Here is a 25,185-nt window from a genome sequence, read left to right as displayed (position 1 = left end):
GAAAACTCAAATCTGGGACACGTTGAGACAAATTGATTAAGAAAAAAAAGAACAAATAAATTCCCATGGCAACAAGGCCTACCAATGAATGGCAATCTATAAATGTGACCACAGGTGCATACAGGTGACAGGGACCACGTTGTAGACAGAACAAGACAGACTGGTTCAGTTTATTTATTTCTTTATTTACAAGAATGAAGTCTAATAAAGGCTTACAGGGCCACGGTGCAGGTGAGGATCAAGTCCAACAATCAACCACCATCAATATATATATATTACAATCAGGATACAAACCCATGTCTCCTGGGTGAAGCCAGTATTTATGATTTATGATTATCTTCATGATATATTTCACCCTGTCACTATCATGTTAGTTTCACAAATGCATGAATGTCTTAAATTTCATTGCCTTCTGCAACCAAAATCAGCTTAAACTGATCAGAATCAAAGGCATATACCTGCTCTCATGACTAGAGAAGCAGGCGAAGTCTTACTTTTACTCCAAAGAGGGCAGTAGAGAGCTACTTATGCCAAAAGATTGTCATTGATCCTGAACAGCAGAAAGAAGGCAGCCTTATCATTATCCTGCATTTATTTAGCCATGTCAGGATGCTCTGCGAAGCCAGGCAAATCCTGCTTTCCATCCGAGGGACACTGTGTGTGAGAGGCGCTTTTCTCCTTCCCCAAAGATAATCCGCTTTGGCAGGCCTGTTAAACGATGTTTCCTCTCTCAGTCTAAAATATCAATAACATATTTAATAAACAGGCATACAAGAAGAGTCGGGGCTCTGATTGTTAATTTTGTACGCGAACAACGGCAGATTTAGTCGTCTTTGGAGGGAAATCAATGATTGAGTTAACTTGAGGAGACAATGAGGCCATTGTTGGCTCGCAAATTAATTTTTTTTAGCCACTGCCAAGAAAAATAAAACATAGATGTTAGTTTCAGCAAGTTGCCAGAACATTTTGAGAACTAGCTGATCAGGGCCAATAACAGGAACATTTGAGAGCACACAGTGCTGGAGGAAACTCCTTATGGGCTCTAAGAGCAATGATTAAACAGTCTCTCATAGATGACAACTGCTTATAAATTTAGAAAAAGCAAAAAAAACAAGTTGAGCACGAACGTGAGCAATATCATCCACTCTGCAAATCCAGAGATTTGCCGAGAGAGCCAACGTGTTCACAGATGCTGAGAGGGACCTGCATGGGCCCGTAGTGGAGACCCTGCCCACGTCTAGAGTTACAGAGAAACCCGAGAGTCTGCGGGGCGGGAGAGGCAACCCTAGGGAGGCGGCAGAGCAACAGAGGGGTGTGTGTGTGTGTGTGTGTGATACAAAGAAAAAGAAAGCAAATTAAAGGGGCGTGTGTGTTTGGGGGGAAAAAGGGGGACTTGAGAGAGTGTGAGGAGGGAGTTCCCGAAGTTTTTCAAAGAGGGCGGCACACATTGTACTTGTGAAACTGTTTGCAGAGCCCAGTGACACATGCACAAAACCATTCGGAGTTAAGATGCAGGCGCACACATGTGAGTCGGTTTGTGAACGGACACGTTCGTGGTTCATTAACTCAAGACTGCTGGTCTGATGTTGGACTTTGGACCTGAGGGGAATGAGAGAAGAGAAGAGAAGAGAAGAGAAGAGAAGAGAAGAAGTCTTTGAGGAGGAGGAGGAGAAGAATGGGATAGAAGAGGCAAAGGGCAAAGCAACCGTTCTCACAGCAGCTGGGATGATGGACTGAGGACAGACAAGGGGACAAACTAGCAGGTGGACATGGGCAGAGAGCGACTCACCCGGGGATTGCTGCTGCGTTTGGGCATCCTTCTCACCGCTGTGTGTGTGTGCGTTCACGTCTACCTGGAGACGTCTTGGCGGGGAGCACCTGCAGCTCTGACACTGGGACGTCCCACCCAGCCCAGTCGAACCAAACAGGTCTCTGCAGCGGACGCAGGACAGGAGCAGGACAGGAGCATTAAAAGGAGAATCTCTTATGTTCGAACACTAAAGAAGGAAGCCAGGAAGAGGGATGAAGACCTCGCTTCACCCTGCTGCCTACCCCGCCGCCCGCACAGAAAGGTATGTTTAATATTCCTAGAACTTCTCAGACTTTAATTGCTGCGATTAGGAAGTCTTGTAAGTTTATCTGATCCTGAGTCAGTGTAGCGGGAGACAGACAGAGCGGCTCAATGAGGAGCTTTCACTCCATCTCTGTGAGTCACTGGCTTAAAGCTCAGTAATCCCAGGAGAGCGATGGAGGAAGAACAGGCAGCAGAATCAATGCGTGTTCAATAAGCGCCTCAGAGAAAAGCTTTGAAGGTGCAGGAGAGAGTTTGTGTCGCAGCGCTACAAAACCGCCTGCGTTTTATTTCCTTCATGATAAATATACTTAATCTAAACAGGTGTAGGTTTCACCCAAACTGCAAATCACACACACACGCTCCCCCTGTGGCTGTTTTGTATCGAATCTATACAAAGTCAACTAACTCTTAGCAAAGGAAAGCATTCAGATGCAGTGTGTATTGGAGCAAACACAGCTATTCACACACATGCAACACACTCCAGAGGCTTGACCCTTGACCTGTGGAGGGCGTGTTAAAGCGCCGGCTTAACAAACTCCCACTTCCCTCTTTCTGTGTTCTCCTCGTGCCTTTTTTATTTTTGCTGCTTCTTTCATTCATCTCAGCTCTTTGCTCTCGTTTGATCTCTCCATCCATCATCAATCATCCGCCCATCGCCCTTTTGTTCCCTTCCGACAAACACACAACAAATCTCTCCTTAATCTCGCTTCCTTCTCCCCTCCAGTCCCCCCCTTTTCGTCTTCCCCTCTGCTGAGCTTCGTCTTTCTGTTACTTTGGGGTGAGAAATTCTTGTTCGCTTTTGTCTTTGAATCTTTAATGAGCTAAACCAACTAGAGACTGAGGAGCAACAACGCCGACTTTTAAATGGCATGAAAATCACCGCAGGGCTATTATGCCACACGGAGAGACGGGCACTCGTGCGCCATCAATTTTACATACCACCACATGCTCCCTGCTTCTTGACACAGAAATGTGTCACATACGATGCCCTGGAGGGGCCCTGATGAAAACTCTGTGTCATATGCTCCTGCCGTTTAACTCCTCTTCTTAACACCTCTTCCTGCTTTTATCTCGCTTTGGGCTCCCATCTCCGAGATCACTGTACTTCTTGCTCTGTCATGTTGCCTTGTACCCAAGTTCTTCGCGCTCTCATCCTCCCTCATGCCGTGCTCGCTCCTGTCTGTCTCAATTTAAAACTTCAGTCTCGCCTCCCACTTCTAACCCATATTTCTCTTAGTCTCTCTCCCCCCCCACCTCCTCCCGTTTTCTCTTTCCTGCTCGCTGTGCATATTCAATGCGTCGCAGATGAAATAATGGGCTGGAAGGCAGGACCGCTGCTCTGCTAGGAAGATGACAAGGACGCCTCCAGTGACCGTGATGAATAGCAATGGAGGAACTTAAGAGTCAATTCATATAGAAGCTCAGTCATTAGTGGCCAAGTTGGAAAAAAAAAATCCTTTTCCTGTTTTCCTCAAATGCTTTGTACAGTGTTCATGCCATTGATTAAAGAAAGTCTGTGTTCAATCAGTGGTTTTGTTAAGAATAGCCTGAGCTGGTGTTGAAGGTAGGGAAGGTGATTAGCAGAAAGATAGTCGATTGTTGAGTCTCATTCCCAGGTCGTTAAATACTGACGCTTTGGGACATCATTGAGCCTGAACTTCTAACCCAAAGCATTTGATTTGACGACCTGGGAATGAGACTCAATCAGCAACTATCAACTATCTTTCTCCAGAATCGCCTTCCCTACCTTCAACACCTCTGGTTAAGTTTAGGCACAAAAGCCATTTGGTAAGGGTTAGGACAACATTAAAGGGACACTATGCCCCTATATCTACAATATTAATGAGGTAATAATACACATTTAGAAATCTTATTTTTCCATAACTGAACAGACAAGCTGTTCTCAGAGGCAAATAAAGTCCCCAGAACACTGTTTAAAGCTAGAAAAAGGTGTCAGGGTCCGCCAAAAAAAAACCCCAAAGTAAAACAGTATGAAACTGTGTTGTCCTTTAAGGTCAGTTTGTTTATTCAGTTTATTCAGTTGTTAAAACGAAGAGAGGTTGTTTATTTAGTTTGTTGAGGCATAGAAAAAAAATCAGGCAATGAAGATCTTTCTCTTCTGATTAAAATTTGTGGAGTGCACCTTTAAGTTTTGGCTTAAAATACCTGTTTTGGTTGCCACAAACACGGCTGAAGAAGAAGAAGTCCTCGTTGAAAACACCCGGTTTTATCGCAACAAACATGGCTGGAAAGAGTGTCCTTAAAAATATCAAGTGGTTTCACACTTACAAATGTTGAAACAGTCTGGAACTGCAGTCTCTGGCTTGACATATTGACCATAAGTCCACAGTTTGCAGGACGTTAACTGACAACATTTCCTCGCAACCAGGTTGGTGTAAAGCTTGTGCCATTTAAAAGTGATGACATCAGTTTAGGGACAAAAGTAATGATACAGTTTGAAACATAACACTTAGTGTTATTTTGTATTTCAGTTACCCTGCAATAACGTTTGGCACGTGAGCTAAAGTCATATAACTGTTTCTGCTGTCAGCAGACTGTGGAAAGACTCAACACATCTAGCTTTTAAATGAACAAGTCATCTTTGATTAGATAATTGGTTGTATGCGAGTTATCATTGAAATGATTTCGATGCGAATATCTCAATAGTATTACATTGTAATGACCTCAAGTTTAACTGTGGGAGAGGTTAGCGAAGGAAGACGGGATGCAGAATACGAGGAGTCTGTTTGTCAATCTTTTATTGCCCAATATGGGAGCTGAAGTTGATCTTGACGGAGAGCCGGAGGTCAAAAGAGCAAACAAACAAGCACAGGCTAAAAATAAAATCACGATCAAATACATTTGACTTCAACAGAAACGTACGCTGCCAACATTTATTGTGGCGATCGGGTTGCAGCGAGATATATGAAGTTATCGTCTTTATCTTCATTTTTTAGCAACAAGTGATGTTGCACCCATCTATGTATTGATGCCCCTCGTTTCTCATATTAGCGCGGAAAAGATCTGAACTACATGATGTTTTATAATCCATCAGTTTATCTGAGGCAAACACTAAAATCATCATCCGTACCGGGGATGGAGACACGCTATATCTACTTCTTACAAATGTTGATCAAGTCTGTCAAATGTTCATAGCATTATATGTGGAGTTTTATTTGCGTCTCAATCCTGATTCAGACACAAATAAACCTCTGCAGCTGTCTTGTTGACGGCTCCGATGCCACCCGACTGCATCACTTCAGCAAATTATATTTCACTTTCGCATCACCTGGCTGACTGACGCCATTTTTTAATGCATATCAACGACTACAAGGTGACACAGCTTCAGAAGCGCAATAAAAGCTCCTCTGTTATATTTGCTGCAGTTTGAAAATGCCGACAAAGTTGAGGATTTTTGAGCTTTGAGGCTTTGTCTGAGCAAAATGAGGCGAAACATCATTCAGAAAAAAGGAAAAGCTCTTTTCAAAACTCATTCAAGAAGCTGCGGTGCAGATAGGTGACAGCGCAGACTGTTGCTGACAAATTCCCTCTCTTTTAATAATGTGTGTGTGTTCGGGAGAGAGTGTGTACGTGTGACGGAGACAGCCTTAGGGTCTGTTTTAGTAATAACCAATCTAAAGGAAATCTAATCTCTTAGCTGTCAGGCATCCACATAAATACACTCTCACACACACATCCTCTTTAATCATTTACCTCTTGCGGGCTTTCTTCCCCGCTGGGAAAAGAGGAGGGGGGGTGAGTTTGTAAATTACAGGCAGACATGAAATATGTCGGACCGAACAACAGCAGCGGGGATGAAGGGAGAGGAACAGGAGACGCAGACGGAGAGAGAGAGAGAAAGGCAGAGGAGAGCAGACACGTCGTGCACTGATGACTCAGCCTCCTGACTTTAACACCACAATAAACAGACTACTGCCCTTAAGTCACAGTGACGCACACACACACATGCACACACACACACACACACAATCCATTCAAACTCCAACGCATTTCTGTCTCTCGAGCCGAAAACTGAAAAGCTTTGAAAAAGACAAGTAGCTGCCGGCAGCACAAAAAGAGTCACCAGAAGTCACAGGATGACGCCGTATGCTTATTTGCATGACTACGCTTCCCACACTCAGACAGGAAGTGCACCTGTTACCCTGGTTGGATAACAGGAGCACGTACCCCGCAGTGCATACTCTAAATCATTTCTACATTAGGGATAAACATCTTTACACAACGTTAAGTCTCCAGCCATGTTAGCAGCTGTGTGAGGCTGTATTTGGGCACGCCTGCATGCTATCATGTTTACAGGGACAATGCTAATATTCCCGTGAAGCACTGAGGTGTTTGAGCTGTACCTTTGCACCGTGCAGCTCATAAAGTATAGCTAAAGGTTCTGGTGGGTTTCATCTTATCCCAATCAAGGGTCCGGCATGTTGTAGAGATCGTAATGTCCTCTGAGAAAAACCTGACCTGATGATTCTGGCCTATATACATAGACTTGACTGGACTGAGGATCGTAACCCCAGAATCCTTGTGTTGTTTTAATGTTTTGCAACTTCCTGCTTCCCATCTCAGAGCCTTCAAGAAGCGGAGACGTGTAGCCGATATTATGACGTGACATCGAGTAACCTAAGTGCCTCATTACTCTTCATACAACCTAAAAGTGGGAAACTTTCCTCCGCGGCCTTGGAGGAGGACATTGCCGCTGCTTTAAGAGCAATGTTTGAGACAGGGCTTTTCTCAAACTTGAGACGGCACGTTCACAGAAGTCCAACTGCTTCCAATCAAGAATGAGGACATTTAAATTTGCCGTTGGCCCTACACCCCGGTGCAAAAAGTATTTCTTAAAGATATGTTCAGCAGCTTGGAGGTCATTTTTTGCCTAAATCGCTCCTCCCGTCACCTACTATCGAAAGAAGCTCAGCACCAACACCTTTGAATAAATGTGAAAATGAATTATTAATGCTAAGCTGCAACTATATATATATATCTCCACATCCGCATCCCATTTCACTTTGAACGTACAGTACAGCGAGTGGTGTGAGCGCTGCCTGCGCAGCTCCTCCACAGCATCGCTCCCGACATTTCTCCCAGACAGGCCCGGTTGTCACTCACGTGTCACACCCGCTCAAGCTCAAAGCCTATAGGCAAGGCAGCACGTAGATCACAACAGAGAAGCAAAGTGGAATCATGCGTGCTTTCAGACAGGCCTCCCAGTTTGAGGAGGCCTTCTGACATGAAACGCAAAAGACAGCCCGCTGGAATGATCATCCAGCGATGTGAAGATGACGACAAGGTAATCTGTGCAACCCCCGTGCAATAGCAGCCATACAGGGGGAGACAGCAAGTAGTGATGTTTACCATCTTCTTAATATTTGCATTACATAAATAGTGAGTCAACTCTAAAAAGAGACCTGATACTTCTGATTATGTTAATTGAATACACTCAAAAATCCGCAACACAACTGAGAATCTTACACTTTTAATTCAATCATTTCTTTTAATTAGACGGGACTTGAGTTCATTTATCCGCGAGGCAACTATTAATTACTTTAGTTCAAATAAGCATCAGTCTGATTCCAAATTAATACTTCGCTCCTGAACGTTAATTAGTTCAGTGCCGGGGATAAAGCGAGAACAGTAAAGGCCACTTTGGTGCCGACCGCTGCCAGCCACTTTTGGGCCCCCGGTGGAATTTATAATGCAGAAACCCGGTGACCTTAGTCGTGTCTCGGAAAGCTGAACGACTTTGGCTCAGCAGAGGGAGAGAGAGAGACAGAGAGAGAGAGAGAGGGGCTTTTAGAAAAGAATGAGAGAGGGTTGACTTCTGTAATCCCAAAGGTGTGACTGGAGTCAGTTCTCAGGCATCTTTAACCTCCAGCCGGGGCATCTGGGGGAACGGGGGAGTCACAAGGAATCAACGGCTGGGAGGCTGACATGTCACCTGGGTCACACTCCGGTCCCTGTTCAGGAGCCAAGAATTTCATCCGCTGAGAAGAGTGCCAAGTGCTGTTATATATATAGACCCAGCACAGTTTCTACAACAGTCTTCAACACCATGGAAATCACAGCTTTTTTTGAAGTGGCATTTTTTTTTTAAGGCAAACTATGCAGGATGTGTCAGTTGCTGATGATGCTTTTGGTTGGCCACCAGCCCAAAGTGTTTTTTGGAAGATCCTGCACAGTTTACCTTTTAAGCAAAATATCCTTGTGTATAAGCACCGTATGGTTGGATGTGCTTGTCTTGAGTCACTGAATTGCCAAAAATGTAAATATAAACAGAGCCAGAGATCAACCTGAATGCAAATACTGATGAAAAGGTTATTACTTATTACTTCAAGGCTTAAAGGAACGGTTCAGCCCTTTGGGAAATATGCTTACTTGCTTTTTTGCTGCTGAGAATTAAATTAGATGAACGACACTATGTCAGGGGTGCCCCTAGAAAGTTTTCATGGGGGGGCCACTGAAAATCTTGGGCTGGCCAACGAAAGAGGGCGGAGTTCTGAGGTCTATAGCAACTGGTTGGCTAGCATTTCATGTGTACAGTACTCATTACTGACAAGCATGTTATGCAAATGCAACTCACAAGGGGAGAGGGGGACACTTGTGATGGGGGCGAAAGTTAGCTTAGCTTAGCACAAAGACTGGAAACGAAGGGGAAATGGCTTTCCTGGCTACACCGAAGCAACATAATTATCTTTTACTTCAGGATCTCAGGCGCCTTGAATGCAGCTTAAATAAAATTAAATCAACATGTTTCTACATACGAGCCCTTTGAGTTCCTCCGTTTCTTGGATCGTACGACTGCAGTGACTTTGCATTATTCTTTATGCACATGCCAACCACCCGTGAGAAGTAAACAGCTCTCGCAGGCTCACAGCTTTGCTTGCTCAATGCGAGATTAGTATTCCAAATCCAAACAAAGAAAACGGGCCAGCTTTTTGCCAAGTTATGGAGGGAGGAAGCACAAAGGGACCTTTCAGATCATCAATCACTCCCTACTAGGGAAGTGCCATGAGTTAGGATTTATACACGTTTTGAACAAGAGCTGAGAGGATATTATTACTTTTATTGTGTCATAAGAAGAAAAAATATGGATCCCAATCAAACTCTGTGATTCAAAACTTAGATAAAAGTCAGAGGGGAGAGTTTTAGACCCTTTAAGCTCGTGATCCAGACGTTTACATACAGATCCGTACGAACGCCGCCTGGAACGAGATGATGGAAACCACATGTTTCAGTGGAAAAACAGAAGCCACTCAATGCACTTTATGTTATTGAGTGAACAAACAGTGGGTCTGTTGTGTGCGCTGACTTGTGTCAGACAAAGACTCCCACTGGAGGGAGGAAAAGTCAGTGTCAAACTGTCAAGTCCAGAGTCATGATCGCACAATACTCCCCTCAGACATGGACGCCTTGTCTGGAACATTCCTCGAAGTTCCCAGCCTCCCTCCCGGCTGATATGAATGAGTGCATTGACCTCTGAAAAAGAGACGCCCTCGCTTCCCATCTTCGCCCTGCACCGTGCCCCGTCCACAGATCATGAATACCTGCTTCTTGCAAACGGCATTTTGCGCCTCCCCTAAGGTTTGTTTGTGTAGCGGAAACCCAGAACGTGCATGTGTCTGGTTACAAAGACGACAGACGCCACTTAGCCCCCCGAAAGCGACAAAGGCCATGCCGGTGAACCTCGAGAACGATCGTGTGACGAGCTTCTTGTTGGCCTTGTTTAAAAAAACAAGTTTGGAAAGAACATTTCTGCATCTCTGTCTCTAACTCTCACTTTGTTTTTGATAGCTGATACTGAAAGATAATGAGAGTGGAAAACATATGGAGAGGAGGGGAGATGAAATTAGGAACACAAGCTGAGTGATTATAGAGACGCCACTGCTCGGTAATAATGCTGGCAGGACTCTAATCTCGCAAAACAACCATGAACATAGTCAATTACGCGGCGTCGAGGCTGGAAATATACATCTCCCCTGCCATTTCTTCTCATCTTTTATGTTCGGCGATCATTTATGTGTTCGAAACAAACAGACAAATTGGTGGCCAGGAAGAAAAAGTATCGTGATGAGCAGAGACAGAGAATAACGGGCCAGTCTCCGAACAATCTCGCTGTCACTCTCTCTGTTTTTTCCATCTCAGGAAGTAAATGTCATATGGTGCTCAGCATGCTCCCTCTGCTCTTCACAACTAGACATCAAACACAGATCTCGGATCTGGGATGAAGTCCAGGAAGACAGGCGAACACTCGCACAGATAGACTCACACACTCAGACACACACACAGGTTTTAACTGCAAGCCTGCTAACAATAAGACCCCATCTGTCTGTTGTGATGCCGGCCAAGAAGCCCTGATTCAAACCCGACATGATCAAAATAGACAACAGTGCATCTAAGGCGGTGTCCGTCACCTTTTAGAGAAGCTGCCTCTTTCACACAACCATTTCAGTTCATGTTGCGATGAACGGCAGCGTTCGTGTGTGTGCGTGTGACGGAGAAAGATGATGTATTTTCTGCTGTTAGTTGTTCTGAGAGTTAACTGGAAACCACACATGACTGATGGAAATCTATCAAACCAAGCCACACACAGCTGCCTTATCTTTTAAAAACCCTTGCATAATCTATGTAGGCCACTAACAACAGTAATTTCCTACTCGGGCTTTGAATGACATCATCTTTGCAGCAAAGCTACACAGATGTGTGTGTTACTGTGGTTCTCTCAGCCGCATGCATACCACATATGTGTAATACCTTGTTTTAGATGATAGCTGCAATCTGCACAGCCCAAAGGCTATAGATAACGCCTCTTATCCACAGTTTTATTTTGCGTTTGTTATTATGGGTGTCCTGTTTAACTGCATGCCTTTGCAGCTGGATGGAAATGCCACTGTAAACATGGGAGAGAAGCGAATCTGCTCTGTTTTTATACGTACATGCAGCAGTATTGAGACAAGAATAGGAGCAGTAATGCTAACGACAAATATGTGGGGAGAAAGGCCTGCCTGTGTAGCCAGTTCTCAGAAATGCTACCGCCATGCGTGCACACTATATATGTTAGATGGCTAGCATGCTACCTGTTAGCTAAATATCCAGACAAACGCAAAAATGTAGGCTACAAATGGAAATGTTGGTATGCTGGCATTCCGACATACCAAAATCCGACATACCGCCATTCCGACATGTCACCATTCCGACATACCACTATTCCGACATGCAAACGTCCCGGCATTCCGACAAAGTTTCACCATAATCCGCAACCCATAACCCTAACCCCAACCCTTTTAAAAGATGTGTTGGAATGGCAGCACGTTTAAAAAATAAATAAATACCACCATTCCGACCTTAGGAGGCAAAAAATGTCGGAATGATGGGATGTTTCATTAAAGGTTTAAGTGTTGCCATTCCGACAATTAGGGCCTAATGTCGGAATGGCGTTATGTCGGAATGGCGGTTGCCTCCCGCTATGTTGCACAGCTAGCATGCCATCCATGCTAGCTAAATGTGCCATCAAACTTTTCACTTAAATAAAAATGTCGGCTACAAATTCAGCTCGATTACATCCATCGATTAGTTAGCTAGTTAATTTGTTTTAATGCTAACGTAGCTATTTTGAGACAGAAATAGCACTCGTGATGCTAGCGACAAATATGTGAGGAGAAAGGCTAGCCAGGTGTGTAGACAGTTTTTAGAAATGTGAGGACATACCACTGTGCATGCACACTAAGTGTTACACAGCTAGCACACGTTAGCTAAATGTGCCATCAAACTTTTTACTGAGAAAAACATTTATAAATAGTGCTGTATTACATTCATCAATCCGCTAGCCAATTCATTGTTATGCTACTTTCCTGTGATCTGTCGCAAAACTTAACATTTTTTTAACGTAATTTTCATATTCTGACCTTTCCTGTCTGAATGGATGGACAGCCGGTTGACTGGCACGCATACACAGAGCAAGACTTTGCAATTTAATGTCTTTCCATCACACACTTTTGCATAAATGTCTGTTTTTGTTTACCCTCTCTAGTCAATGTAAGGACATTATTGGAAGGAGCAGCAATAAACAGCATGAGAGCTGGAAGCTGTTTATTTCGTGCCATTGAAAGGAGCAGCGCTGATTGCTTTGCATTCATTAAGCTTTTTTTTTTTTAGGTTTTGGCCTTGCCACTTGAAGGAAACTACCTCTTCTCCACCATTATCTGATGAATTTGTTTCATTCGACTCATAAAGTGTCCTCTTATCTGTCATTTAGCTGCCTGTCACGCTACTCCTTATTAAGCTGAAAGCGGCAAAAGACTGATAAGGTGTGCAGGATAGCATATTGAGGGGGAAAATGCAACTCTGCACTGGTTAGACGGTTAAGAGCTGCTCGCAGATCAGCTGTGATTTAAGCTCGATGGACACAAAGTGAGGCTGCCATGTAGGCAACGGCACAAATTGCTGAGTGCAAATGGGTGCGCGCTTCGATCAGCTTTGATTTACGGCACTCGGGCAGATAGTGCTACTGCCAAGTAGTCTGCAGGATGGAGAATGAGCCTGTGTGTGTGTGTGTGTGTGTGTGTGTGTGTGTGTGTGTGTGTGTGTGGTGTAATGTAGCACATTGTGTGGAGCGTGCATGCAAAACACCAATGTCAAAAAAAATTAAGTGGTTTTAATTCAACAGCAGCCGAGAATTAAAAACATTTCTGGGATTGTTTCAGTTATTTTTTCCAACTTTCTCTCTTTCTCATCTCAAGCGCACACACACACACACACACACACACACACACACACACACACACACACATACAGTGTCTCTCCTGCAGCAAATGCATCCCAGATGTTTTGTTCGGCTTCTCCTACTATGGAAGAACAATCTCTTCATCCTCCATCTGTGCCTCCACCTTCTCTCCCTCCCCCTGCTCATATATATCGCTCCACTCCTCCGCAGACTCTTCTTTGCAGCATCGCTCCGCCTTTGAGACGCGAGGCTGAACTCTTCTGAGATTACCGCCTTTATTAAAAAAGATCAGCGTAATCCTCCTGCTTTAATTCTGTTATACCCTCCCTGTCTCTCACTGTACTCCATCTCGCTGGCAGTGAGCTGGGATTGTCCGGTGAGCCCGAGGAATGGAGACGACGCTGCAGGAAGTGGAGACAGCCGGGTCCGGTCCGACCGCCTGTCTCCCCATCTCCCAGATTAATCAGAACGATAGAGCTTAGTGAGACGGACTCGTTCTGATTATTGTATCATACAGTCGACTATCATATACTGATATAACAGTTTTATGGTGTGACACTGTGGTCATGGTCCGGTTAGGTTTAGGCGCAGAAAGATCACCTGGTTCTGTCGCCACAAAAACAGCTGAAATTGAAAAACGTCTCGTTAAAATGACCCGGTTTTCAGCTGCTAATTGTTCCAATGTTTCAGCAAAAACGTCCGCTTTTGTCTCCACAAACACGGCTGCAAATTGTCCCGAGGCCGACATTTTTATCCGCCATGACTGGGCTGGATGGCTTTCACTTTTGCAAAGGGGAAATTATTTGGATCAAACAGGTCTGAACTGACCAGGTGCAAACTTCAGCCTCCTCAAAGGATAAAGATAATGATATTCCATATTTCCCTTATTGTCAACAAATCCCAGAATAAGACCCAAACCAACAATGAATTGATCCTACTAACAGGTATTCTTTGTGTTGCCGAAGCCTGATATAGCGTGGTATTCCATAGAGCTCTATTGTTGTGCAAAAACTGTTAAAAACACATCAATTAACCAAATTGCTGCATCGGGTAACCTGCTGCTTCATTACAATGAACGTGGGCATCGTAGTGTAATGCGAGCGGATACTATTCTGCGTGCGTTAATGCTCACCAGTGTACTGAATGTGTCTCGGCGCGCAGATGAAAATAGTTCCGAACAAATGCACCATTTCCTCCGCTTTGACTAAGGTTTGCTAAAGCGCTCGGCTGTTCGAGGAGATCGCCAATCCTTTTTTCAGGAGATGAAACTACTGTATGTGTGAGACGTCTAATAGATGAACGACCTCAGTAGGGATGAACGCTGCCGGGCTAACTGTCGGAAAGTATTTGGAGACAGAAAAACACATTCTTCTCTTTTGCCTTTTCATGGTTGACAGTCAGGGAAAAATAGAGAGTAACAGGCTCCGTATCCTTTAATGGTGTGTGGGTGGTGAGAAAATTGAGACTTTTGTGGAGAGGTTCTTTCTTTTTTCGTCTCAGGGAGCAAACCTCAAACTACTGGTCAGCGGCAGGAAGTGCCTCGTTTCATCTTTCACAGAGAATACTAAGAAGAAATGTGGCTCTGATGTGCAGCAGGAGGTGATACAGTTAACATTTCCGTACGCGGCCACAGCTGGTTGTTCATCAGACACTGTAAGACGATGAGTGATAGCCTTTGAGACTGAGTGTAACTGTAAGGAGGGTCTGGGTAATTTCATACCCTGGAAGCTTTGTTGGCTTCATGCGCCACTGAGCAGCTTTTATAGAAATGAATGGGGCTCCACCTCCAAAGCTGTATCTAGATTTTAATTGTGAAATCCATGATTTACATCACTTCCACAATGAGTTTTGGAGGCCTGGAGGAGGACGTCTTCAGGCCCTGGGACCCAGTGGGGAATGCTGGCGGGAAGCGGCGAGCTGGTTAGCATGCTAACTTCAGAAGATAACTCTGCAACACAATGCACAGGCGGCTTTGACATGAATGAATGAATGAAATTTATTGGTCACTCAGAGAGTATAAACTCTGGTCACAACCAAAGGATGGGGGCGGAAGCCTCAGCTTATATATAGCCCCCCCTAGGTATGTATATGCAATCAAACAAGAAGCATATACATACCTACGTACAAACATATGCATCACAAAAACGCCTACACACCCAGTACATGCTTAGATATATTATACATTCACATACATAGATACAAACATACATACATACATCTATTTTTCATAAGTAGTTATAATTATAATACTCATTGCTCATTGCTCTCCATTGTTTGGTTACCCAGGAGCAAGTCTGTATTTATCTATCATCATATCTTTGTACCTTTTTTTAAATATTGGCACATTCTTACTGTATTTAAGTTCATCAGGTAATGCATTCCATAACTTCACGCCACAAACAGAAATGCACCTGCTTTTCATATCTGTATTGTAGACGGGCTGTTTCCAATTTAGTTTGTTTCTGAGGGCGGTACCCCCCTCTCTCTCTTTGAACATGGATTGTATGTTGGAAGGAAGCAGGTTATTTCTGGATTTGTACATGAGTAATGCAGTTTTCTGGTATGATGTCATAACGGTTATTCCTTCAGTTTCTGTTGTGTTGTTGGTTATTTTTTAAAACTACATAGTGCACCTTTAACTATTAGGTGAAATATCTGATAATCTGTCTGTTGTTTAACAATTAATTCAAGTAATTTCCTTATGAAAAACGACTTCTTTCTTTTGTCTTTACTATAATAACAGCATTGTGTTTTTGCTACATGGCAGCAAATCTCAAGATTCACAACCAAAGCACAACATCGTTCTAATTTTAATCTTTCCCTGGAGCGCAGCTCCTAGAAACCAGAGGGAGTCTAATGTGAATCAACCACCAGCTGTTTCATTAAACCCCTATCTGCCCACGCGTCCATCCCGTGTCCTGACCTTCATCTGGCAAAGAGGCACTGTTGAGTTTTGACCCAAGCTGTCGGGGAAACACAGCCTGTCAGAGAGCACTTCCTAACTTCGAGACGATCCGTGGTGTTAGAAAAAGAAATCATCCCACACGCCGTCGAACTGAAAGCTTTGACCTCTGACCCGCACAGCTTGGTGGTGTTTCTCCGAAGCACCTGGATGCCGAAAACTAAGCAGCAGGTCTGACAGTCTGGCTGTTTACCAAGAGACGGGGCTGACTTGGCAGCGCTCCTTCTTTCACCTTATGGTTTTCAAATGGGCAGCTCACCTGTGGCTGGCTCCTCTGTGATATCTGATACACCAGTGGCAATTTGTTTACCCGAGCGCTGATCGTGCCCTCTCGGACATCGATCCTTACATATTGACTCTGTTTATTCTCGGTGCAGAATCCATACCAGGCTCTTCCAGTGAGGTATACGTCCGTTCTCGAGTCCATCTCCCCTCCTCCACCTCCTACGTCTCCCTTCTTCTCACCCGCCTTCATTGTTCTGGCAGACAGTCTTGTTTTATCCAGTCATCTCTTGTTCACCCATCCATCCTTTTTCTCCCCGGGGGATTATTCATGCTCGGCCTGGCTGCTAACACCTCTCTCACACCAAGCTGAGAGGCGCAGATCCACCAACACACCCAGCTCGATAGAGACACGCAGGCCATGCAGAAAGGCCCACCATAACAGAGCGGTCAGGGAAAAGGGCGAGGATGTTATAAAAATATCCTTTTTATATCCCTAAGTAATAAAATGCCACAAGGTCTGTTGGATTATCCTGAGTAACCGTGTCATGATGTTTCTAGAGAGACATTTCTGTTGAGTCTTGTCGCTTTGAGCACCACAAGCTGAGCACCGTCCAGTGTATTCGAAAGAGGGCCGACATCTCTACGATCAATATCCTCAAAACTCCACCGAAACAACCTCGACGGATGAAAAGCATTCGATGAAGAATTCAACCGATGGTTCATCTGCTTTCAGTGATCACATTTCGGCCGACAGTTCAACCCATGTCAATCCTCGCACCTCGCACAGACCCTTTCTCAAAACCTCGATTTGCGATCGCCAACAACTTCCAGCACTCACACTTCAGCCAAAACTTTCAGTTGACCTCAGCTCTCAGTTCAAAAGACTTGAAAGGCGGCGTTTTCTTTTCCTCGCCCGCACTTCAAACCACCACTCCGGCTCAATTTATCTGTTACTTTTTTAACGATATTTCAACCCCCGTCAGCTGCCCCCGTCTTTAACTCTGTCTGACGCTTTCCCCGTGACTGATCATTTCACTCAGTCCTCACGCGTGAGCTAAAACTTCGACTTCTTTCACAGTGAAAGAAGTGCAAATTTTTGCGCAGCGAGCACACATACATTTTCTTTGGGAAGAAAAAGAAAAAAGTTGCCTCAGCGCTTGATGTTGAATTTCAAGTTTTCAACTCTTTTCAGCACTTTCATGTCATCTGACTTCACTCGGTGCTCGCAGGAAGACACTACAGGGGAATAGGGTGAAACAAGTAACCGGTAGATCTCACCATGACTTCTCCAGGTGATTACTTTTGTTTGATTGTTTTAAAAGTTGCCCTGAATTTTAGTTTCCCCTCAGGAATGGGTTAAGAAGATATGGGTTAGTAGCAGCCTACAGCACCTAATAATAGGTTTCGGCAGGCCGTTACCATCTATTCAAATTCGGTACCAGAATAGTTCAACTCACGGGTAAAGATGAAATCAGCTGATAAACATCAGTAACTATGAACTCATTTGCATAAAAATATGGCCGATAAAGCCGGGTTTGAAATGCTTGATTTATTTTATTGACATATTAGAATGAAGGTTTTGCAGATGGAATTTTGGATATTTCTTGAAATCACTCCATAAATCATTAAACACCCCTCAACACCCATCAAAACACATTTTTTTGCTCTGCTTTTAGGAGTCAAAACATATAAATCAGGCTATGAATGATACATGAGAAAACCCCTGTGAAAACCTTCAGAATATAGACAGAAATAAAACTGAAATTGTTGGTGTTTGTGAGCTACTGCAGTGAAGAGTGCGAATATGAGAAAAATATTTTTCTAACAGCTTATAGAGATGTGTATATAGACAAGAAGTGGTCAATACAGTTACAACTTATACAGTATAAATCACTTATATCACCATGAAACTTAGTCGATTGCTCACATGGAGACAAGTGACTGATTTTTATGTTAAATACGTAAACAAAGCCATCAGATTGAATACGCAGAGTAGAAATCTGTAGTAGAGCAACATCAGAGTGTGTATTTTGGATGTTTTCTTTCTACTAGTTTGAAAAAAGATGTGTTTTGTTACAACTTAAGGCAAAAATATAGTGCAAAACACCAAGGCGAGGCAGGATAGAGAACAAAATGCGAGCTTTATTAACAAACTTTTTTCAGGCGAGGAGAAAGAGAGAATCCCCAAAACACACAGGAGAAAACATAAAAGCTAAAACAAAGTAACAACCAAGAGGAGCAAAACCCAGAAACATACCGTGGGGTAACAAAGGAAGACAATGGACCGGGCTCAGGTGGGACTGACGAAGACAAGAGGGAGCACACAGACTATAGACACACACACGAGGGCTGATTAATTAACGAAACAATGGGAGGAAATGAAAAGCAAAACATGACACGTGAGGGTTAAACTTCAAAATAAAACAGGAAACCACAGATGCACAACCAGAATCGAGGCACGTTATGGAGCACTGGTGGCTCTTGGATGTCCTTACGGTAGATAAAACATGATTAAGTGTCCTGTAGCGTGCCCGATGTTATCATATTAGCTTCATCCATACTTCCCATCGTCCATCCTTCCAGCCGTGTCAAGCCAACCACCTGAAATGCTCCTGCTGAGGACGCAGTTACTCCTAACGTCGTGGGATTAGGGTCTAAACAGCTGATGCTCGACAGTTGTGAGCGATGTTCTGTGTGTTCGTTATTAACACTGCTTACCTCTGCTGTCCCCGAGGTGCTGATGACTTGTCGGTGCTTGACTGAACATGGGGGCTTAGCGCTAATCTCATCAGCGCTCGGTGATGATTCAGCAGTTAGGAAGAGCTCGTAGGCACGTATGGTGTAAATATGTGACTTCAACTAGACGCTCAGTTTCAGCGTGGGTGAAAAAGCATGTCGCTAGATAAAAGTCGGATTTCTTTTTTTACTAAATAACTTCACAAGGAAAATAATTACAGCCCCGCGAGGAAAACAGACTTGGATTGAGAGCCTGAGTCGTGCGAGTCAGCCTGACAACTCCGGGGCAACGCTGCTTTCCAGTAAAAGTCTTCAAACTACCTTCCTCGGATGCGCCTCCTCCCTTTGGCAGAGTCTGAGAGTATTTCCATTCCTTGTGTGTGCTTGTGTGTGCATTCAACCCTCCCCTCTTCCTTCTCCTCTCTTTCACCTCTCTGTTTTCTATTTAACCACACCTTATACACTGCAGACTGCCAGTGAGTCCATTGTCCCAGATATCTGCCCTATGATCAGTAGTCCTGTCCAAACCTGCACTGGGCTGATGTATGGGGCCTGGTAGCTGAGCTTTGCAGGGAGGATTGAGGTCAGGGATGAGAAGGGCAGCTCGGAGAGGGAGAGAGAGAGAGAGAGAGAGAGAGAGAGAGAGAGAGCTCTGGAACGCAGCAAGGTGGATGTTATTCGTGTAAATAACAGTCTGATAGACTGATGTGCACTCTTTCTGTCTCTGTAAATCTTTTGCCTTTGGAGCAGCGTTGATCAAAACTGGTGTTTCTTTTCTCTCCGGCCTCTGCGAGAGTTTCCTGATCGAATCATTTCTGGGTTTTTTTGCTCTATAATAAATGAAGAATCTCTATAGTGTGGAGTAAGCAGCAAGATATGGTACTTGAATGTGCCAAGACAAATACACTGTGAACAAATGTAGTTCTGTTACTTCAATGTTGACTTGCTCGCTGTCTTTGTAACAACCGGAAACCAACTGGACTCAAATGCACGACACCAGCCAGTTCTTAAAATTCAAAACTCTCCTTACTTTTCATGGCAAAACTAGGTTGGCACACAGGATATCAGTCATGCGAAGCCTGGCAAACAAATCCGACAAGGAGTGGGCTAAAGGCAGAAACTGGATCAGGCAGTAGTCACATAACACGATGGAAGTTACACCGCTGAAAACACACAACACGGTGGACAAAGACCGGTCGGAAAACAGAGAGATGGGGAGACAAAAAGGAGGAGGAGGTAATGAGACACAGGTGTATACGCCAGAGCAGGACAGGTGAAGAAAAACATGACCTCAGGACACAGAGTGAGATTTCACGATTTTTGTAATTACTTCAGAAACAGTAGGGACGTCGGTCGAGGTTTATCTTCGGAGACTCAACCTCATATTGTAAGGTGGTTTGAGTTACATCCTGCTCTGTATCTCACCAGTACAGCAGTATTAGAGCCAGCAGAGGCAAAAAGTTATTTTGTGGGTATTTTTAATGAACTTCCTGAAAAACAATTTTAAAAATGTAGATGACTCATCCTGCTTCCGGAGAGATATAAACCAATTTTGCGTCCACTACATGCTCTCTTAATTTGTAATGCACTGTAACCACATTTACTCGACGTTCTTCCCGTATTATAGAGCCATTACAAACCGTGCTTGTTGTTTAATGCAGGCTGCAAGAAAATGAAAATGGCCGCAATGTTAAGTAACAAGGAGATAAGTACTTTTTAAATTTCCCCTCATCCCGATCACTTTGGTGTCTCTTCAGTCTTTAGCATGTGTGAGTGTGATAGTGGCCTATTCATGCAACAGGCGAATAAGGAAAAATCAAACTGCAGCAAACAATAGATCTAGACTGAAACCCACAGGTGCACATCAATCACCCGATTCGTCCTGCAGGGTAATTACATTGATCATGCATCACCGGTGCAATTATTTTAAACAGGCACTGAAAACAGAAGGAGAGGGTGAGAGAGATAGAGAAAAGGAGATGCAGCCAGATGAAGATGGAAAAAGGACAAGGAAATAGAGGGATGACATGATGGAGAGGGAGGAGGGGGAGAGTTGAGGCACGGCGAGCATTCAGATGTTTTGACACGCCGCAAATCGATTAAAGGCTGAATCCCAGACAGTGCGTCGTGTTGCGTGGATCCAGCTCTGTAGCCGTTAAAGGGGGGGGACAGCTGATTCTCTCTGCTGGCAGGTTCCCCGATCTGCATCACTGGAGGAGGAAATGACACACATGGTGCTGTCATAGATAATGTATTAGCAGAGAGCTGTGAGTGTGTGTGTGTGTGTGTGTGTGTGTGTGTGTGTGTGTGTGCATGCTTTTAGATGATTATGTATCAGTAAAAATAGTGCAGATGCATGTTTGTTTAAAGGTGCAGTGTGTGCTTATTTTAGTCGATCATCAACGGACTGGATGTTATGTCGTCTATGTACTGTGTTGCAGAGAAATCTACTGAAGTTAGCATGCTAACCAGCTAGCCCTCTCCTGTCCTAACAGTGCAAAGACGAGCAACGTGCTTTGCAGCCAGTTCTCATAGTGGCTACACCGTGTAATTACATCTTCATGTGATGTGTGTAGAAGAAGCCTCTGTAAAACAGTTGATACATTTTTTTGAGCATCGCAACCCCCGAAAAATGACTCGTTTCATTGTCGTAACTGGAGCCATCTTTTGAAGTTAGCCGGGGGCTAAACCAGAAGTTAGCAGGCTCAGTCGACAGAGGCGTCTAGTGCGCACCCTCTATGGGTCGCACAACGTGGAAGATCCGGGTAATATCATACCCGGGACGTCGAGCTTTTTTGGCTTCAAGCGCTATTACTATTACAAATCCCACAAAACCACCAGCGGACACTCAGCAGCTAAAGTGCCCTCTAGGTACCCTTTCAGTGGACATAACTGTGGTGGCGGAGTCCTGTGGTGTTGAGCCTGCAAATGCAAAGCTCGAGGCAGAGAGAAAAGGAGTCGTGGAAACTTGGGAGTGAATTCCAACACAAGCTTATTTTCCTAAACAGACCTGATGTCACCACAGTGCCCTTTGCAGATTGTTCACCAGATGTGCCTGCAGCATCGAACAAACCCAAACACGATCTCGTTAGCCAAGCCAAAAGCTACCTGTGCATATCCATGGAAAATCTGAAAATACAAACTGCAGCACCTATAAAACAGCGATGAAGGTTCGATAGTCCCGGGGGGCAAGGAGGCGCTCTAACGTGAAATCAACCTCTCTAATTTATACCACGGCTGCTAATGAACACTCGGCCACGGTGTTTGACCCAATAAATGATTGTGCAACCAGCAAATGCATCATCGAAGCTCTGTCCCCTCTTTTTTTCTCGTGCTCTCCTGCTCACTCCACATCTCGCTGCCTCTCCTCTAATCATAAACAGGCACATTCCCGTAGAAATGAAGCAGCCTGTAAAACGCAGCTCTGCCAGGTTTTCAGGAATGCGATCGCTGCTGCAGCCAACTGACGGTTGAAGTCTGCAGTCTTATTTTTCCACTGTCTGACAACAGCTGGACTCGGAGAACTTTTTCTTATGCACGGGAATAAATAGCAGCCCCCCCCCCCCACCCCTCCCTTTGGCTAAAAATAACAATGGAAATGAACTTTAGCAGCTTTATTTGTCACTAACACACAGGTAAGAAAAAAACAATGCTCCGCTGAGCACACCGTGACCCAGTTCCATTTCCATCAGTGGCTAAACACAAGTGGGTTATAATACCTGAAAGAATAAAGCTCCCTTTGTTGTCGTCCTTGCATTGGATTTCTTTTGAGTGGCCTACTTTGATGTAAGTTAATTGTCGATTTTTCATGTTCTTCTCATTGTTTACAAACATTTCATTGTGTTTGTGTGTGTGTGTCTGTGTGTGTTGTACCGCAGACTCCTCGGTGGCATATAGACTTGGAGCCCTGGGCCGGTGAGAGTCGTTCTCTGGAGGATGAAGCTAAAAGGTTCCTCAGCTACATCACGACACCACAAGTGAGTAATCGTTGATTGGCGCCTGATGTTTAAAATAAGATGTTATATAAAACCTGGTTTATTTATATTATTTCATGTATTTGTACAGTATTAAAAATAAATGATGAAACACACCTGTGTTTTCTCTGATTATTAGCCTTGTTACTTAAGTTCTTCCCTCATCAGCCTTCCCCTCCCTCCAGTGGCCTATCAGCCCTGTTTCTAGTGTTTTTCCGTTCATTTTCCTCACCTCATCCCCTAATTAGGTTCGTTTGTATTCAAGCCTCAGTTGTCCCCTCGCTCTTGGTTGGTCCGTACTGTCACACGTGCAAAAACAGGGCCGCGTGGACACAGGAGCAGGCAGATTCAACACAAAAAGTGAGTCCAAACAATCAAAAAAAGATACGCAAACAGACAGGTAGAGAGAACACCAGGGGCACATGAGGACCAGGAAAAAGACACGGGATAACAGGAGTTGCGTGAGGATGAGGACTGCACAGACGGACCCAATAAAGAGTGAGGGAACAACAGAGGCTTAAATACAAACAAACCTAATAAGGGAACGAGGTGCAGGTGGAGCAATGCGAAGAAACGCAGGGAAACAGGGGAGTGAGTGGAAAAACACTAGAAACAGGGAAGAGGGCTGATGGGCTGGAAAAGCTGGAAAACACTGGAGAAGAGGGAAAGGCTCATGGGGGAGATGCAGTGCAGGTGTGGAGGGGGAAGCAGACTGGAGAAGAAGGTTGGCCTAACAATCAGATAAAACACAGGTGTGGAGGGAAAAGCAGGCGGGTGAAGATGACAAGAAAACAGGAGGGAAGACACAACACTGGAGAAGGACTGTAACTCTGCGTCATCACTTGTTAACGAGTCACACTGACAGCCCAAACACAGCGCCCGGCAAACGAGCACATTTTTACATAGAGCGGACACGAAGACGCAACAGTATCACGAAAGTGTGAAACAGAAAAACAGGATTGTTTGTTTCTTGGCACGATTTTCTCTGAAAATGTCTTCGCGGGGTACAAAAAGTGTTGTTTACGGACGCGAGCTGTAAATTCAGCTAATCATAATAATTAGATTCTTGGCCGTGGAGTGCGTTGGTTGCTCAGTTTTTACCTCGGTGCGTCGCTGATGTTGTATCTATGTTTGTCTTTCTGTATTTTCTGGTCCCATCAGACACTTGGATCTACTGTTTCAGCTACCGATTATACCCAGAAGCATAAATGCAGCATTAAGACCTCAGTTTGAAGACAGATTATTGGAGCAGTTGTTGCCACCGAGGGCCCCGGGATGTGCATTATTTTGACGGGTCTTTGTTGTGTATATCAGAGCGAGCTCTGCGTCTGTCGGCCCATGACTGAGCCACACTGGCACCTCTTTCTGCATTCAGCTCAGCCAGAGATTTGTCTTGCTCGACGGCGCGCACACAATTCATTACTCTATTGATTACCATACAGATGGAGCTCGCAGCCCCCTCCATTCATACTTAATCAATGAGATGTTGCGGTTTGTTTGTTGGTTTATGTCAGTATTAAATTACTACAAATCGATTAAGATGTTCAGCGGCATAATTTGAGAAATATCGAGGGATGGAGAAATCCCGCGACCTTGTCCCCATTGTGAAGGCAACGCGGAGACGGTTTCATTTCCACCGTCCGACGACGTAGAAGGGCATTTTTTTCCCCTTTCTTTTGGATTACTTGTGCTGCGGATTTTATTGTGAAGAAATTGGATTGGGGGATAAATCAGCAACTTATCTTTTTTCCCCCCTTGCACAATATAGCGAGAACACAGAGTACCCCCTCTCTCTAAATGACTAAGCACTCGTTCAATATCTTTCACAAAGCAGACATTCAGCTCGCAATGAATTAGCCCCAGGATGTGTGTGTTTGTGTGCGAGGACAAGAACAGAGAGAAAGAAATTGTGTGTGTGTGTGTGTGTGTGTGTGTGTGTGTGTGTGTGTCGAAGTCTGTGAGTTTTGTGGGAATCTGTCCATCATACGCGGCGACAGGCGAGGGCGGAGGGAGTCGGAGTTGGCGCGTCGCAGCATCCTCGGCTGTAATGCTGACTGACACGGTGCCTGGTGGAGCCGTTACCCAGAGAGATGGCCTGCGACACGACCGTCCAATCAATAGCACTCAGTGTATCTCGCATGCATCCATGCGCCGACACACGCAGAGAGAAAGATAAGAGGAAGTGCTTCTGCGAAAGTACGACAGGAGCATTGCTTCTGATTAGCCGTGCGACGATAGGTAGCTGCTGCTTTCGATGCATGCCGAATGGACGACGGCGTTGTTTCAGGTCAACTGCTCGGTATTCAGCGGCTCGACACTGCAGATGTGAAGTGGCAAAACAATCGAGAGTGATTTTGCATTTCATTGCACACTGTGTATTGTGTGTGCTGATGAAGGCTTTCAGCTGGAGCACATTAACACCGACTGGCACAATGGAGCACGTTCAAAATTCATTTAAATAGATTACAGCAGCGTACGT

At 44.5% G+C, this 25,185-nt stretch overlaps 1 protein-coding gene across 1 annotated transcript in view; it reads left to right on the top strand.

Moving 5' to 3' along the window:
- The first annotated feature begins 1,460 nt into the window (after positions 1-1,460).
- mettl24 (methyltransferase like 24) overlaps positions 1,461-25,185 on the top strand; it is a 38,101-nt gene continuing 14,376 nt past the window's right edge. Inside the window, exons 1-2 of the mRNA XM_084377486.1 lie at positions 1,461-2,072; positions 22,611-22,709. Coding sequence (XP_084233612.1) covers positions 1,770-2,072; positions 22,611-22,709 — 402 coding nt within the window. The 5' untranslated portion in view covers positions 1,461-1,769. The remainder of the gene's footprint in view (positions 2,073-22,610; positions 22,710-25,185) is intronic.

Source organism: Pagrus pagrus (genome assembly GCF_965226575.1).
Source record: "Pagrus pagrus genome assembly, chromosome: 16".
Taxonomy (NCBI): domain Eukaryota; kingdom Metazoa; phylum Chordata; class Actinopteri; order Spariformes; family Sparidae; genus Pagrus; species Pagrus pagrus.
Note: the sequence above shows the minus strand (reverse complement) of the source record. Positions and strands in the feature narration are given on the sequence as shown.